Source organism: Hermetia illucens, chromosome 1 (assembly GCF_905115235.1).
Source record: "Hermetia illucens chromosome 1, iHerIll2.2.curated.20191125, whole genome shotgun sequence".
In the NCBI taxonomy this organism is placed as follows: Eukaryota; Metazoa; Arthropoda; class Insecta; order Diptera; family Stratiomyidae; genus Hermetia; species Hermetia illucens.
In genome coordinates this window covers 211,537,107-211,553,775 of record NC_051849.1, presented here as the reverse complement: position 1 = coordinate 211,553,775, position 16,669 = coordinate 211,537,107, and the positions used below count along the sequence as shown (strand labels likewise).

The 16,669-nt window shown below is 46.2% G+C and overlaps 1 protein-coding gene across 1 annotated transcript; it reads right to left on the bottom strand.

Annotated features, from left to right (window-relative positions):
• Positions 1-249: 249 nt before the first annotated feature.
• Positions 250-15,497, bottom strand: LOC119653823 (ubiquitin conjugation factor E4 B). The gene is made up of 11 exons (XM_038058863.1): positions 14,903-15,497; positions 14,650-14,824; positions 13,176-14,407; positions 12,783-13,110; positions 2,630-2,882; positions 2,167-2,569; positions 1,993-2,105; positions 1,753-1,930; positions 1,551-1,697; positions 1,148-1,490; positions 250-1,021 (listed from the first exon to the last, which is right to left on the bottom strand). Exons 1-11 carry the CDS (start codon positions 14,924-14,926, stop codon positions 720-722), a joined length of 3,498 nt encoding a protein of 1,165 aa, XP_037914791.1. The 5' UTR covers positions 14,927-15,497; the 3' UTR covers positions 250-719.
• Between the last annotated feature and the right edge of the window lie 1,172 nt (positions 15,498-16,669).

Here is a 16,669-nt window from a genome sequence, read left to right as displayed (position 1 = left end):
TGAGCCTGCACTCAGTATAAACCAGGAGTGCTGTGCTTGCATGGCGGGGCTCTGATTGTGGTCCCAAAATCAATCCGTGTCCGAAGAGGACCGTGGGATTATGCCTACACGGCAGGTACTCACGTTAAACCCCCAGGACTTTCATACACTACTCTCCAAATCCTCCCGGTCTACTTTTTCAAATCCAGACTCAATTGACGAAAGCCGAGAATAAGTAGATCCGAAATTCGAAGTAAATTCAAACACAAATTTGTCGATATATATTCATGTAATTCATTACTCATTTCATGTATCGAAAAAATCACAATTATTAAATTATCCTAAAAGTACTCCTCAAATTCTCATTGTTAGCGTATTCAGTAAAAAGGGAATCTTCGACTTCGATTAAGACATCTTAAATAACGTCCTCTGACCGTACATTCAACGCAAATGCAAAAAGTATTTTATAATGTCGCTGCCACTTGCACCACCAATTTACTAGCTATTTCTTATAGACAATTCGTTCGCAAAGGAGTCTATGTACGTATACACGTTGAATGGACGAGGATGACCACGAAACGATCAATTTGCAGAAAAAGTACAAACACACAATTAGATTCAACCTTTTTACAATGAGTACAAACTAAAAGTAAACACGAGTCTATCATATACGATGATGTAGGTTTTTTGTCTCATAGAACAATCATTTATTATCAAACACTTATTTCGTCTAAATGATATTAACTCTTATCGTTAAGATTAAGCTGCTGTTGTTGTTGGCGTTCACGTTTCTCCTGTTTCTCCTTCTTCCATAAGGCAATGCGTTCTTTTAGATCCTGACAGGGTACCAGCATGTCCTCCGTCAGTGTTTGCCGGTTGAATGGATCTGTGTTGCTATTCAGTAAGTGTCTTGTGATGATTGCACGATCCATTATTGTGCCAGATGGCAGTTGAACGGGGTCCGACATCAGCGTGTCCATGAGCGGATCTTTGAACTCGTCTGGAGCGTCAGCAAATTCGTCTTCACTCTGTTGATTTGCCACTGAAAAAGAAAACGGATCATGAAACTTGAGTTAAATGCTTCCTACACTAAGAGCCGCCGAATTCAAGCTATGTTGTTGGTATAAATCAACTACGAGAAAATTATAGACATAAAACTTATATTTACCATAAATGTCGTGTGCTTTCGTCAACAAAGCTCTGAATTTTTCCACTTGTACCGTTGATCTTATACATAAACGTTCAATACGAGCGGCGGCATCATCGAAAAGATGTTTTTCAAATGAACGTTCATCGGCAGCCAAAGCTGTGGCAAACCTATCACAGTCAAGATGTAAATATATATCAAAAATTTGTCCTAGCAGTCGTCTTGGTTCCCAACCATATTTCGCAGGATTTCGAACCTTAAGATCATTGCACTTAGGTCCACACAATTGTTGTAGATTGAAATTCAACATAGAGCTAAGTCGATCCACCAGCTCCGGACGTAAAAATGGCTCCCGAATATCAATCTTGAAATACCAAGGTTCATAATTATTCTATTTTAGCAGAATAACCAGATAAAAGCCTACCGTTAAATAGTGGAACATATCAACAGTCTCACGAGCCAATGTCAGATAAGAGCGACATTGACGTTCATCTTGTGCCAGTTGGCGAAGTCTACTTTGTTGCTGCTCACCACCGATTTCATCCCACGCTTCGTCGTTGAGCATTAAAACCTGCAGCATTTTCGTCAGATCAGAAGCTTCCGTGTAAAGATTCACATTCCCTTACCTGTGTTTGATGGATTCGTTTCAAATACTCCAAACATTCGTCTAACAAAAATGTTGTGTCGTTCATTAGCATATTTATAAATTTAACGAAATGTTTTCCTGTCTTCGATTCAGTAATCATCGCTTGGCGGTGAACAGGGCTCTCCCACATCCCTTTGAATAAATGGCTTATATGGTACCTGCAAGCATAAATGGCCGATAGAATCGCTGGCTGGCTTCCTAACTCCAAAGGACACATTACCTTATAGTAAACTTATCGTAAAATTCAGTGCTTTGACCAGTCGTTTCGATGTCAGTATAAAATTTCATAAGAGAGCTAACAAGTACAGTTTGAGCTAATTCATGATTTAATATCTGAAACCACAGAAAGAGTCCATCAACACGAACCCAGAGGGATGCAAATGAGACAACTTACCGACGCATGGAGTGTGTTTGCCGGTTGAATGCTTGGCGAGAACACAAATAAGACTTCAACTAGTTTGGCAGTGACATATGGATTTTTAATACAATGCGGAGCACATACACACGTTAGCAACCATGTAATTATCGAATGATCAATCGATGTCCTTACTGCGTCGGGGCAATGTTGCATTGCGAACAATATGAATTCCGCAATGTCATCAACATACCATTCGGGCAGTGCAGAGAAAGCTTCAGTTGGCTTCAATTGCGGCGGTGAAATAGTTGTTATAAATGGCCCATCCACTTGACGTCCTTCCATTTGATACAGAAGAAACTCACAAACGGTTGAATAGAAAAACATACAAGCCTGCACCAGTCGCGTATCCAACAGGCACACTTCACTGCAAATCTTTGATCTGGAACATAGAACACCTTAAACTCTCTAAACTTCTCAAACTTAAGAAACGGATTCCAACCTGTTCAATTTTTTCAACTGTTTCATCCAACGGTCACGAAACTGAATATTTCGGCTGGCAAAAGACATATTTTCCCACTGAGATTTCGTCTTATCCAATTCGTCGATCATACGTTGAAGCTCTTTGATTGCCCGCAACTTTTTGCCGTAGCGTTGAATCGCTGGCATTATGGCCAAATGATGAGCGTGCAAAGTCAAAAACCAACAATGCGTCTGGAAATTTGCTGTCTCCCATCGAACACTTGGATCTTTTTCTGAAATTTAATAGGAATTAGAATATTAGTCGTTATTTGAAATTGAGAATGAATAAAAGTTGTTAAAAATGCACACTAAATATCTTATTGGTTACAACCTTTGACTATCACACTAGGACACGAGCTGGCTTTTGGAATGTGCCAGCGCTTCTCGATAAAGGTATCGAAAGCCTCCAGAATGGTCGCTATCTCCAACTAGAACGAAAGTTCTAGCGTTATAAACTGGACATTCTGGGCCTAAGTAAGGTTAGATGTTGGGACTCTGGACAGTACTCCTCCCCCTATGGCGGCACTTTGAAAAGCGTAGTTGCAGCAGATGCGAGTCTGATCTCGGACTATTTCTGACGCTTACCCTCAGGTGAACTCTCATGATCTGGGAGCCGGTATCTAACGGGACCTTGACTGCAAGCTTCCGACCTGCGTTAAGGAGCATCACAATTGTGCACTCTTACCCATCAAGGGTTTCCGATAAAGAAGAAAAATATGCTTTATTTGAACAACAGCAACAAAAGTTTAGAAAATGCTACCTAAAGGAGACATGGTGGACTAAATGCCAAGGTGGGCTCAGACATGTGATGGGAAGGCACGGCAACGATAATCATGAAAGCCCACATAACTGACCGGCAAACCAGCCATCTGAATGTGCGTGCCATGCAGACGTTCACATTAGCCACGAAGAGGAGTGTCCGCAAAGACTGCATCCTGCCAACGAGTCTATTGTATCTTGTTGTCGGTGATTTCTCCATATTGACTTTTCCTGAGTACGTGTACGGCTTCATTGGGCCATGGTATCACTCCTCAAACACCCAAACTAGACACATTACATCTGCTTGCTCTCTCACCGAGTCTTCTTTTTTGAGGAAAGGAAGAATAGGTGAATGAATTATGCACCGAACGTTGGACTCCCGCAACGAGCGCCGACGGGATACCAACTAAAGACCTCATCGTCTTCAAAGAATTATCCTGGAAACATTTCTCATATTACTTCGAACCAGCCCGCTCGCTTTCTCCGCCTTAGGTAGCTTTCAAATCAGTGAATTCCTTTCACTAAGCGAAGGAAACTATTAATTCAGGGAACCCCCTGCCCTACCAACAAGAAGAGCCCGAACGCAATGCGCAATACAGTTCTATGTGTAGTCGCTCCTCAGCGTCTCTCTGACAGTGTTGTCTGGAGGGAGCTACCCTATGACTGCATAAAATTACTGACAATCCCGCCCCTACAGAAAAAAAGATGTGATCGGCTTCATCCACTAGCCGATTGCAGAATACACATGAAAGTCCTGGGGGTTTAACGTGAGTACCTGCCGTGAAGGCATAATCCCACGTTCCTCTTCGGACACGGATTGATTTTGGTACCACAATCAGAGCCCCGCCATGCAAGCACAGCGCTCCTGGTTTATACTGAGTGCAGGCTCAGCATTCATACCAGTGGATGCGAGGCCTATCTAACACCTCTGCCGCAACTAAGGGGTACGGCACCCAAGTTGTACAGCGCAACTCCACGCTCGAGCTCTGAGGAGCTCTGCCCCCGATGTACGCATAACCACAACCACCATGAAACTCCTACTAGGGGGCCAACCGCAAATAACCGGGCCGAGAACACATCCTCCAGGAATTCTCCTGGAGCATATGCTCTCAGAGGGCCATCCCGATTCCCATGGTACCAGAAAACCTCCAGTGAGGCTTCGTGGCAGAGCCACTTCAGATGAGTCCCTTGCAGACTCGGGTCTGATCGCCCTCCTCGAGTACGTGGGGACGGAACTCCCCAACGGGTTAACTGGAATCAGCCCGAGGCGGAGAACCGCAACGGAACCTTTTGCAGAATACACAGTAGGGAATCGTGCCTTCTCAATCTTGTCCAGGCAAGACTGATAACCTTGGAATGAAATTGCAATCTCACTATGCTTTCAATTCAGCCACCAACCTACGTTGCCAATGAACCGTGCACTCTATATGTCTCTTGACTCGTTTTGCCACTCACTTAGTACACATGTTGACATTCTTTACCGGCAACCACTTCTTTTGCGCGTGTGCATGGCTTTACATTGCGGCCAAACTTTCTCTCCGAAGAGACTGCGTTTTTCTGGCATGGCAGATGGAAGATTTCCCGAAAGGTACACCCTTACGAAACCCTCGTCGGGAATGCAACTCTAACAGGTTGCTTTGTTTAACACCACTGAAACTTCGAGTCCAACACCGCCGTTGGGCGGATACGAAACATGCCTGGACCATTGCTCAACCCCGAAGCATGCGTTCACTAAAGATTCCTCCTAAGCCCGTGCAATCGTCCATTCAATTCCTTTAGGGACTGCTGAATTCGGAACGTCCTCTTTAACCTGGCCCTCGAGAAAGTGATCCGTGATGCTGAGGTAAATGCAAGAGGTACGATCCTTTTCAAGTCCACCCAACTACTGGCCTATGCTGACGATATCGAGCAGGCGGCGCGAGATCTTGGGCTGCACATCAATGAAGGCAAGACAAAATATATGGTGGCAACGTCAGCACCGAAGACGAATCAACCAACAATATCAAACCGCACTGGTCAAACACAAACACGAAGAACAATAAGGATAGGAGAATACAACTTTGAGACCGTTGACAATTTCTCCTATCTAGGGTCGAAAATCACAACCGATAACAACTACGATGATGAAATCCGCGCACGGTTGTTGTCAGCCAACAGAGCCCATTTCAGCTTACAAAGACTGTTCCGCTCGAAACGTCTCAACATAGGGTCAAAGCTCTTACTGTACAAGATCTTGCCAGTCCTCATGTATTCCTCGCAAACTTGGGTTCTTAGCAAGAAAAATTGCGAACTCTTGGCCGCGTTCGAGAGAAGAATCCTCCGAAGAATTTTTGGCCCCCTATATGAGGATGGACGATTCCGTAGCCTACACAATGACGAAATCTATGAGCGATATCATGACCGTCCGGTTGTGGATAAAATCCGGATCAATAGGTTACGGTGGGCGGGTCACTTAATCCGTATGGATGAGGATGACCCCCCCACCCGGAAAGTCTATAAGGGCAATATCTATGGTAGAAAAAGAAGACGAGGCAGACCCTGCCTCGGTCAGGACGCCAGACAGCTTTTAGGAATATCGAATTGGTGGACCTCGGCGCAAAACCGGGATGTCTGGAGTTCCTTGTTAAGGCAGGCCTAGACCGGATACCGGTTGTTGCGCCGTTGATGATGATGAATTCGGAACGCACTCCAAGCCCCAATAGCTTATGACGTCCACCAGTCAACAGGTGAACCGTCCTCCAATAAATTGGAGGTCGTTGTGGTATGCTTGGATACCGAACATGTGTTGGTGGTTACACACTACGTTACCCAAGATATGCCAAAACTCACTTTTCTCCCTCGAACCCTCATACATCCCTCAGTTAAATTATTGGTCCAGCATGTTCGTAGCAATGCATGGTTTGTGTTCACAGAACTAAATGAACCCAATATGTAAAGCGCAGTCTAGCACTTGACGACTTTACAAACAGCCTTGTGCCGAGTTGCTGTTAGCCGACGTGTCTAGCTTCAGGAAATCCGCCTACTGCATCACGGCCAACAAACCATAGTGAATACAGAATTTCCATTTGACGGTTTTGGTATTGAATCAGCCGACAGGGTTGCTGCACCGTCTGCCTCCACGCCACCTTAGAGCCCTCGGTTTGAAGACAATGCAATAGGCAGACGCCGGCCAGGCGCAAATCTTTTGGCATGTAAGTCCTAATATACTATCGTAAAAAGACTTCCAGAGGTCCAAAGGATGGATCCCTGTGATCTTCTTTTTTCTTCAGCCTTTGTCCCGTTCACAAGCGGGGTCAGCTCGTCGTGATTGGTTTCGCCATTTGGCTCTATCGAATGCCTGATCTGGGTGCAATCTCGAGGTTTTTAAATCGCCATCCAGCGTATCAAGCCACAGTTGTTTCGGTCTGCCTTTTCGACGTTTACCATCGACTTCGATGTTCAGATCAATCTTGGCAAGTGAATTCTCGTTAGCACGAATTGCGTGACCATACTATCGAAGACGCCTCTCTCGCAACTTTTCCACGATCGGTACAACCCCATAACGATCGCGAATATCCTCATTTCGGATGTGATCAAAACGTGTCACGCCACTAATCCAACGTAACACCTTCGTTTCCATTACCGCAAGGCGCCGTTTATTGTCTTTTATAGTTGGCCAACACTCAGAACCATAGAGAGTGACAGGACGGACAACATTGCGGTAAATTTTAGATTTGAGACGTTCGTTGATACGTCGATCACAAAGGACACCAGTTGTGGAACGCCACTTCATCCAGGTTGCGTTAATGCGTAAAGCAACTTCATAACGCAGCTCTCCATTGGCTGATAGCGTTGACCCGAGGTATTTAAATCGCTCAGTTCTGGGCAGATCACTGCCGCTGACGGTGATTGTGCCTGTTTCACGGGGATCGGTCGTCAGAAATTCAGTTTTGTTTAGATTCAGTCTGAGACCGTATTGCATGAGGCGATCATTCCATTTTTGGACAAGTTGCTCGAGATCATTTTTGGTATCAGATGCTAGGAAAACATCATCTGCAAGCAGCGAGCAGTGTGTAGGGCGCTGGACGTTGGATATCCCGTGTGACGGTGTCCATAACAAGAACAAAGAGGAGTGGTAAGAGGTCGCTTCCTTGATGAACTCCAACAGAAACACGAAGCGGTTTTGATATACCCGCCATACTTCGAACTTTACTTTTCGGATCGTGGTAGAGTAATTGAACCCAGCGCACGAGTTCTTCTGGCACTAAGTGTCGTCGTAAAGCATAGATGAATTCGTGTGGCACACGGTCAAAAGCTTTCTCTACATCCAGAAATCCAATGTAAAGAGAGCGATACTTCTCACGATGTTTCTCCATGAGTAACCGCGCAGCGTGTATTGCGTCAGTAGCTCCGCAGTTTTTGACAAATCCGGCTTGATTCACGGTTATTTGAACGATTTGACAAATACGGTTGTCAAGAATGTCGAAATGGTTTAAATATAGATCTGCTTTTCTATTTGTGAATTGCAATGCGCGCAAATATCCATCTGTACTACAAGTTTTCCAATTCAAAAACATATATATGCGCATTTTATGAGTGAAAATGTCCAATTAACTCCTCCAACGACAGTCCCAAATCCGTTTGGAAGAGAAGGGAAGCGAGTCACTATAGTTTCAACAGCCATTTAACATTCAGGCGTCTCAGGAATCAGGTAGGGGCCTTATTAATTATATATGTTAGTGGCCTATCTTTCCTTTATCTCAATGAGATAATAATTCCCCTGTGAAGTAAGGACTGAGAATTCACTCAAAGTATTTCCTGCTTCGCGAAATAGCGACTAAAACGGATAGAAATTTGTAGGCATGTGGGCAATCTGCCAATTTTAAAGCTTTCCTGGTAGTGAAACGTTATCCCTGCTTCAGAGAAGGAGCAAATCATCAATTGCGACCTTTGGCTTTGGCACTACAACATTAGTTTCTTGTTGGAATGTGCTTTCAGTATCGAAGGCCCCCACAATTCGAACGAAACTTCCAACGTTATAAACTTGATACTCTGAGCCTAAATGAAGTTAGATGGTGGGGCTCTGAAGAATACTCTTCCCTGTTGCGACACTTTATACTGTGGAAAGCCTAAAGGTAACAGATGAGAATCTGGTGTCCGACTGTTTCTGCTGGTTATCACCAGGCATTCTCTCAGGATCTGGGAGCCGGTAGCTGACAGGATCTTCCAGATTAAGGAGCATCAGAATTGTGCAATGTTACCTAGCAACGGAGATTTCCAATAAAGAGGAAAACGATGGAAGGATATGAACAATTACACGCTGTTCAGAAGAGGTTACCTAAAGGCAATATTTCGAAGCGAATGCTGGCTTATCGGAGGCCTTCAACCTCGACAAGGACACTCACTTGAGTCCGCCTCGGACGTCGAATTTGAACGAGTGCTCGCCTCGATCCAGGACTTGACCTCCAATATCGCGTGTCTGGGCGGTGGAGTCGACCGCATCTTCGAATCGTGTCCCTAAGCATACCCAGCGTCCCCGAGTCGTTTAACCCTGCTCTGATGTCGAGAACCGGATCGGCAGGGAGGCGTAGATACTCCCCGTAAACCATCTCCGCTGGGCTGTACGGAGGCCGAGGAGGACGAAAGGAAAGGAACGCAACCACGACGGATCCATTAGAGCGGCCTTCAGCGTCCGGTCCCAACGTTCCAGCATAACAATGGACTGTGCATGGTATGCAGTACTCCTATGCCGCTTAAAGCCCAGGAGTTTTCCTAACTCCGCGACAAGAGTAGATTCGAAATGCATTCCATGGTCCAACACCAAAGCGCGGAATCCATTCTCGACAGAGGGCCTCGGCACATGATTGTGCCGTAATGTCTAACAAAGGTATCGCTTCCGGCCACCGCGTAAACCTGTCGATGATTGTGAGGCAATACTTGAATCCGTGCGAATCTCGCGAGGGGCCAATGATGTCAAGACGGCTGGTGTGAAAGTGCCTGGTTGATCGAGGAAACTCACATACTTCTTTTCGAACGTGCTTGTTGATATTGCACTTCTGGCACGCGATGCACTGTCTGGACGGTTCATGGACGGCCAGAAATATTTTTCGGTGACTCACCGGTTCGTCGTGCTGATGCCTGGATGCCCAAGATCGTGAATCGTGTGGAATACTTCCCCACGAAAATCAGCCGGAATGAATGGTCTGGGTCCCTTATTTGAGGTCTCGCAGAGTAAGTAAGAGTTTGAGCCGAAAATAGGAAACTCCTTGAATTTATATTTGGAATTTACTTTCAGGCTCTGAAGCTCTGCGGCGTCTTTTTGTGCCTCAGCGATTGCCGTATAATCGACCGAGGCGGGGACTGCGACATCCGAAATTCGAGACAAAGCGTCTGCAACAACATTGTCTTTACCAGACACATGTTGGATATCAGAAGTAAACTGGCTGATATAACTCAATTCCCTAAGTTGGCGAGGGGACGCTTTGTCGGGATTTTGTCTAAGTGCGAATGTAAGCGGCTTGTGATCCGAGAGCATAGAGAACGGCCTGCTCTTAAGGGAGAAACGGAAGTATTTTATAACGAGGTACGCGGCAAGTAGTTCCCGATCGTAGCCGCTGTAGTTGCGTTGAACTGGGTTGAGCTGTTTTGAAGAGAAGCTCAACGGTTGCCAGATTTGATTCACCCGTTGGTGCAGAGCGGCGCCTACTGCAGTATCTGAGGCATTGACGAACACAACTAGGGAAGCATCTTGCTGAGGAAATGCCAGCAGTGTTGCCTCAACGAGCTGTTGTTTGACTGGCTCAAACGCATGGACTGCTTTAACAGACCACGCAACCTCGCTGGAGTCTTTAGTTTTGGGCCCAGACAGGTAGGCGTTCAGGATCGTTTGATGATAAGTGACCTTGGGCAACAAACGACGATAGAAATTTAACATACCCAAGAACCTTCGCAGGTCCTTCACTGCGGTTGGTAGTGGAAAACTCTTAATCGGCTCAACCTTGCCTAGGTCAGGTTGGATACCGTGGTTTGTAGTGGAAAACCCTTATTCGCCACAACCTTGTCTGGGTCAGGTTGGATACCGTCAGGGGTAACTAAGTGACCGAGATTTTTCACCTGCTTATGTAGAAATCTGCATTTTTCAACGTTCAAAACAAGTCCGACCTGAAGGCGACGTTCAAAAATGCACTCAAGGTGCTCTAAGTGCTCATATTCGAAAGCGGAAGTGATCTAAACATCATCCATGTATGCAAACCAAAAGTCTAAGTTTGGTAAAATAGAGTGACTGAAACTCTGGAAAGTCTGCGCAGCGTTGTACAAGTCGATAGTCATCCTAGTGAACTTAAAGAGTCCGAAAGGTGTGCAAATAACAAGCTCCTTGGGTGAAAGAGGACGCACCTTTGAGAAGATTGGAGAGCCGGTGATATTGATATGGTGCTGCACATTGTGCTTCACCGACTTGGAGAAACTACCTTCCGTAGTGATGTTGCGAAACTTTCGGAGGAGTGCGCGAATGCGATGGTCGGCAAAGTCCTCGAAAATTATCGAGAGAGTGTCATCTCGACAGGTAGAAATTTTCCCAGACGTCTGTAACGAGGTTGCGGAGTCTATTAATGTCCTGTTTTGCAAGTCAAGTGGAGATGCTGATGTCCGCTAAAATGAAGCGCCACGAAAACGTTTGGCGGTGTCCCGAGACTCACGTCCACCTGCCTATAGCCACAGGTGCTGATGGGAGATGAGTTTGCGCCGTGCGTGGTACTGCGCTTCGGGTAGCCGTCGCCGAGGCACCCAGCAGACCTAGTTTTTTCCTGCTCTCCGGTGGTACATTTAGTCGCTTGAGCTCCATATTTCCGATGGCACCAACAAACCGTCGAGGCCGATAAGGGTCCCGGCGTACGACTACCCGAACGCCCTCTTCGGGAAACAAACTTCGACCGAGATCCGATCGAGATCTACCTCGCGAACGCAAAGTACGTACCGTCGCAGTGAGCTTGATGACCGCGTCAACCACGGGGCGCGTGTACATCTCGTGAACTTTGTCGGCCGTGGCGGACAACACCTCCAGCGATCCCGAGTCCGCGCAGACCAAGGTGGCGCGGGTGCTCTCCGAGAGTCGCTGCAGCCAGAGAGACTTTAGCAACTCCGAGCCGACCTTATCCCCACCCAACTGCTTCATTTCTCGTAGCAACTGGCTGGGGGAACGGTCGCATAGCATCAGCTCATTCAGCAAGTGATTCAGCTTTGCTTCCTCACTCACGGAAAGGTGCTGAATCAGCTGCTCCTTCAAGCATACGTACGAACACTCCTCCAACACGTCCGTGACGGATCCTATGGTCTCCTCGTCGAGACCGATAAGTGGTGAATCTTGTGACGTCTGCCATAACGCCCGCCAGCGCAAATTACGCGTCCAACCGGCGAAACCACGCAGCCGGATTGCATCGCGCGACATATTCCTCCGTGATTTCGTGAGAGCGGAGAAAAAGGACGACCCACCGGAGCTGAAAACCGCTGTGGCTCAAATGAATTCGCTTCCGCCGACGCAATAATTTCCGTAGCCACGCGGAAAACGCCTGTAGGGACTGCCCCCGTTCGACTGTACAAGACAACGCCGACAAGGAGTTGGCGGCGCCCCTCAAATGCGCCAATTGTAGCCAACTGAGTCACCTAGCCAACTTCTCCAAATGCCCTCGTAGGCTGCAATCAATCATCAATCAAAGAAAGAGCTATGAGTGATACCATGACCGTCAGGTTGTGGATAAAATCCGGCTCAATAGGTTATGGTGGGCGGGTCACCTAATCCGTATGGATGAGGATGATCCAGCTCGGAAACTCTATAAGGACAATATCTATGGTAGAAAAACAAGACGAGGCAGACCCTGCCTAAGATGGAGCGATGGCGTAGATCAGGACGCCAGACAGCTTTTAGGGATATTGAATTGGTGGACCTCGGCGCAAAACCGGGATGTCTGGAGTTCCTTACTAACGCCGGCCTAGACTGGATACCGGTTGTTGCGCCGTTGTTGATGATGATAATAAGTTATCGGTAATTGAATATGATCACATAATTATGATTGCAGCGATTACGACTATACAAATAGATTATTACGTGATTATGACCGTAATCGCTCTCTGAGACTGCAATTATCGATTTTTCTTATCATTTCCCTCCTGATTAGAATCTTAATTGTAATTACCATTAAAAGCGTTGATAAGGATTTTACCCAACTCTGTTCGTGACTGAAGGAACAAGTTTAGTCCCCATGAACCACTGTTAAAGGTCACAAATTGCTGATCTAATGCGCCGTCTCTAGAACCCCGACGACTTCCACCGGGGTCCACAAAATTATAAGAACATAAAAAGCACGCGCTTTTGATTACAATAAAAAGTCGGTACTCACGTAATTTATCCAACCATTCTGTATACTCTTCCTGGCCAAATCGAAGTTTCGTATCCTTTGCAATTACCACCAACGACTCCCAGTGGAACGGATAGAGCGGATCAACTCTGTTTAATCTAATTTTTACAGAAAGCTGCTGTAGAACCACCATCAAATTCAGCATGAACCCATCACGCGCCAATGACTTCTCATCTGCGGCGAATTGCACACGACGCTCGTTGGACTTCAAAATTTTTGATATGTACATGAGCATGCTGTTGCGGCTCTCAAGATTTACCAGGAACGAGTGGAAAACAGTGTGTAGCAGCGTTCGCATTGTGTGTAATTGCTGAAAACACAGTCAAAACAGTTATTTCAATTACCAAATGTAGTGGAAGCTATTGCTAGACTTACCAATCGGAACTTTCCAGACTGTGGGGATAATATCGCCGATCGTCCATTCTCATCAGCAAACTTAATATTCTCCTCTGCGAAAATCGAGAGGGATAAGAACGGTCCCAAATAACTGCACTTGACGATTTCACGACCCTCAGTTGCCGTGGTGCACGACATTGGATAGAAATTGTACTGTTTCGAGATCAAATCGCATAGCGGACGAACGGTGTTCACGCGTATAGTCACCAAGTTTGCCAGAATCTCAATTTGATCGATCTGGATCGCTGCTGAAGCACACGAGCGCTGCATTCCGAAGAACAACTCGCGGAGCAAGGTTCCGAAGATATGCTCAAACACGTTTTTCTTCTTGAATGCTTCCGCCACCAGGTCCTGCATGAAGTCGTCAGGAATACAGTTCCGATAGAGGAGATCGAGCAGCGGCGAATGCTGGACCTTGGGGTTCACATTTTCATGGAACGTTTGCGTCAAAATTGCAATCGAATGAGTTATAATTTGGCTTCGAGCCTTTTCAATTTCGGAAAGCTTCTCTTTGTTGGTCTCGCTCTCTGGTTCGTTGTTCACGATGCTCCACTCGTTTTGGGCGTTTCTATAGCAGCGAGTGAGATAGATGAGAGCGGATTGCTTGGTGGAGCAAAAAGGTCGTAGGCTTAGCTTTGGACAGGCGGTGCTGGTCGATGAATAAGAAATGTCCGCCGATGGCATCCCGGATTCTCCCGCCGTGTCCATTTGCTGCGAATCGTCGCTTTTGCTCTTCTTCGGCATTGATATGAATAGTCCAGGATCGTCAGTTTCGAATTTTTCCGTGAGTTCTCCGTCAGCGTACTTGAACATGATTTCTATGAGCAAGTTGGACACTAGGTCGGAGAAATCCACTTCGTCCCCCAAACTCTCATAGAGTTCTGCTGTCTGCGGGCATATTATTTCGCCCTTGCAATTTGAGGACCAAGTGGCATCGAAGATTTTCGAAAGAATTGCCTCAATCTGTTGTTTCAGTGTCGGTTTTTCTGGTACGGCCTCGTCCGTTTCCATGTTCTCGATGCCTGAGTCTCCGTCCCCGGATTTCTCCGCTATCGAGCTACCCACGCACTCTTCTGTCTCCATTTTCGTGACTGAAGTTTGGGTGGGCGATTTTTGTAGAGGTGACTCCGATTCTGCTGGCTTAGCCGCGATGTTGGTTTGAGATTCAGTCACCAATCGAGATATTTTTGCCACGTTTGTGCTGGAGCGTTCTGTGGGGAAAGATTACGTTGAAACAAGACTTGAATGGACTTCGTGAAGAATATAAGCAGCCATAGAAGATGAAAATTAATCAAATAGAGAAATCCCCGACCAAAATAAAGTAGAATTTCTAAAAACCAAGTGAAACTGCGACAGCGATTAGTCGACAGCCTTTTACTGCACGGCAAAGTACTATCAGAAGAGGCACAATATTCGCCGTCACAATTCTGTCATAGCCAGTAAATAAACTCACCTCCGCCCTCGCCCTCCTTTGCAACACCGACATCTCCGCAATCTTGGGGCGCAGTGGCCTCGGCGTCAGGGGCGACTTTCTCGTCTGCCTTTGGGCTCGACGACGTAACGTTGCTCGATTCACCCTGACCGCTTTGATCTAGTAATCCAAGTCGACGCAATCGACGTGCACGAATCTATAAAAAGTCCACGTATTGCAAATTAAATGATTTTCACTAACTTCCGCGTTTTATATCGGCAACGGCACTACAAACCTCTTCTGCGCTTAATTCACTCATTCCTGTCTAAATTTTATCGTCGTCCGACCAAAACAATCCCCACCTTTAAGAAGGTTTATTTTCAGACACAGGCGCTTGTTTTGCGTCGACTGCGTTTCCAATTTTTTGGCAACAGACGCGCTTCTTTGTTCACAGCTGCGTCGCACTAGCGTACAATGGGGGCAAAGACTTCAGGCTCTGCTCAGCTCGGCTCCTTGCCTCGAGGGTAGACAGAAAGACAAATGCCGGAGAAATAACTAAACCCGGACAAGTTTTCTAACCCGCGATAGACCTCCAGAGACTATCGAACTTTATGGAAAATATTACGGTCAACTTGGTTTCGATTCACTTGACAGTCGTCAGAGGACTTCCTTGTGGGTGCTTGTTTTCTTCGCGAGTTTCTTGGCTTTTGGTGGACGCTTTTCTTTGATTTAGGACTAAAACTAATAGACCGTCCTCTAGTTTAATTACATTTGATACAATTTACACAGTTTATAGTTATATATTGGTATTGAAACTTCACTTAATTTCGCAAACAACAAAACTGCAATTCACCCAACTCAAAAACTTTCCTGGCACGTCGCCAGTACTGCCACATGTGTTCAAAGCGTGTTTTCTACTGTCAAAATAGAAAATTCGACATCACAGGCTGGAAGTATGCCGCTGTATTGTTGCTAGTCTAGGCACTTTCCAGTAAAAGAACGGAAACGACAGATTAATTTGAAAACATAAATCAGTGTAGGATTTCAAGACGAATTCAAACTTGCTTCAGTTAAATCAGTCTTCAAGCGAAAACAAACGGATTCGGTCATCTCGGGCACCGAGGCCCTAGTGAACAAAAACCGCTTTCATATTCTCTCTAACAACGAGCATCGCCCCGCCGATAGGTAAAGATAAAAAAAAAATTAGCTTCCTCCCTCCGATTTTTCTATATGGATTGATTGCACCAAGAACATCGACAAAAATGCCAAATTTGAAAATACCAACATACCGGCCGACAGGCTCAAAGTCCAGCTCAATTGTCCTAATAATAATAACTCCGCCGCAGCCAGTCCCAAGCCCGGTTGTGAAAGGAGGAGGGACGGATAGCTTCAGTCTGAATGGCTGTACGCTATCGCAGCGTCTCAGGGGGTAGGTGAGGACAGTACAGGAACTTTGCAGTCTTGCAGATTACTCACTAGAGAAGCTATCCCCACACCTGGCAGTTAGGTATAAAATGCAAATCCATCTTTGAGAAGAAGAAGGAATTGAAGGTCTAGTACGGATAACCGGCGAGAGTCGTCTGATTTGGTGACTCGAAACCGCTAGTCATGGGGCGATTCAATATCTAGGCGCCACGACGCGCTGTTACACCAAAGATTCGTTGAGCGTTTTTCGCAATCCGCGCACGTGACTGTGCAGCGAGTTGCAGACCAGTACCGCTTTATTTCTCACAGTGACACAATCCCGGCCACTATCAGAGAGCGTGTTCGACTTGAGGTCATCGGGGAAACTGATGACGGAGAGCCGAGGCAGAGGCGGCGGCATCAACAACACCACGCCGCACTACAGGCAACAGTTTCAGTACTCGCCAAAGCACTCTTCTCCACCGTCTAGCTGAGGTTTCCGTTGAGGTTCGGAACGAATTCCAAAGAGCGTGTATAGAATTCTTGGAAATGGATCCTTTGCATAGACCAGGTATTCCCAGGCTCTATGCATCTCCAGCAACTCCGGGAATTCTATCTCAAATCAATGATGAGATTGCATCTCGACTGTGTACTGATA

Excerpts from the sequence above, each read along its gene's own strand:
- LOC119653823 (XM_038058863.1), bottom strand. The coding sequence starts at position 14,926 with ATGAGTGAATTAAGCGCAGAAGAG. Across the intron at positions 14,408-14,649 it reads AAAGGAGGGCGAGGGCGGAG|AACGCTCCAGCACAAACGTG; the intron begins GTGAGTTTATTT and ends CTTTCCCCACAG. Across the intron at positions 2,883-12,782 it reads AGAATGGTTGGATAAATTAC|AAAAAGATCCAAGTGTTCGA; the intron begins GTGAGTACCGAC and ends ATTAAATTTCAG.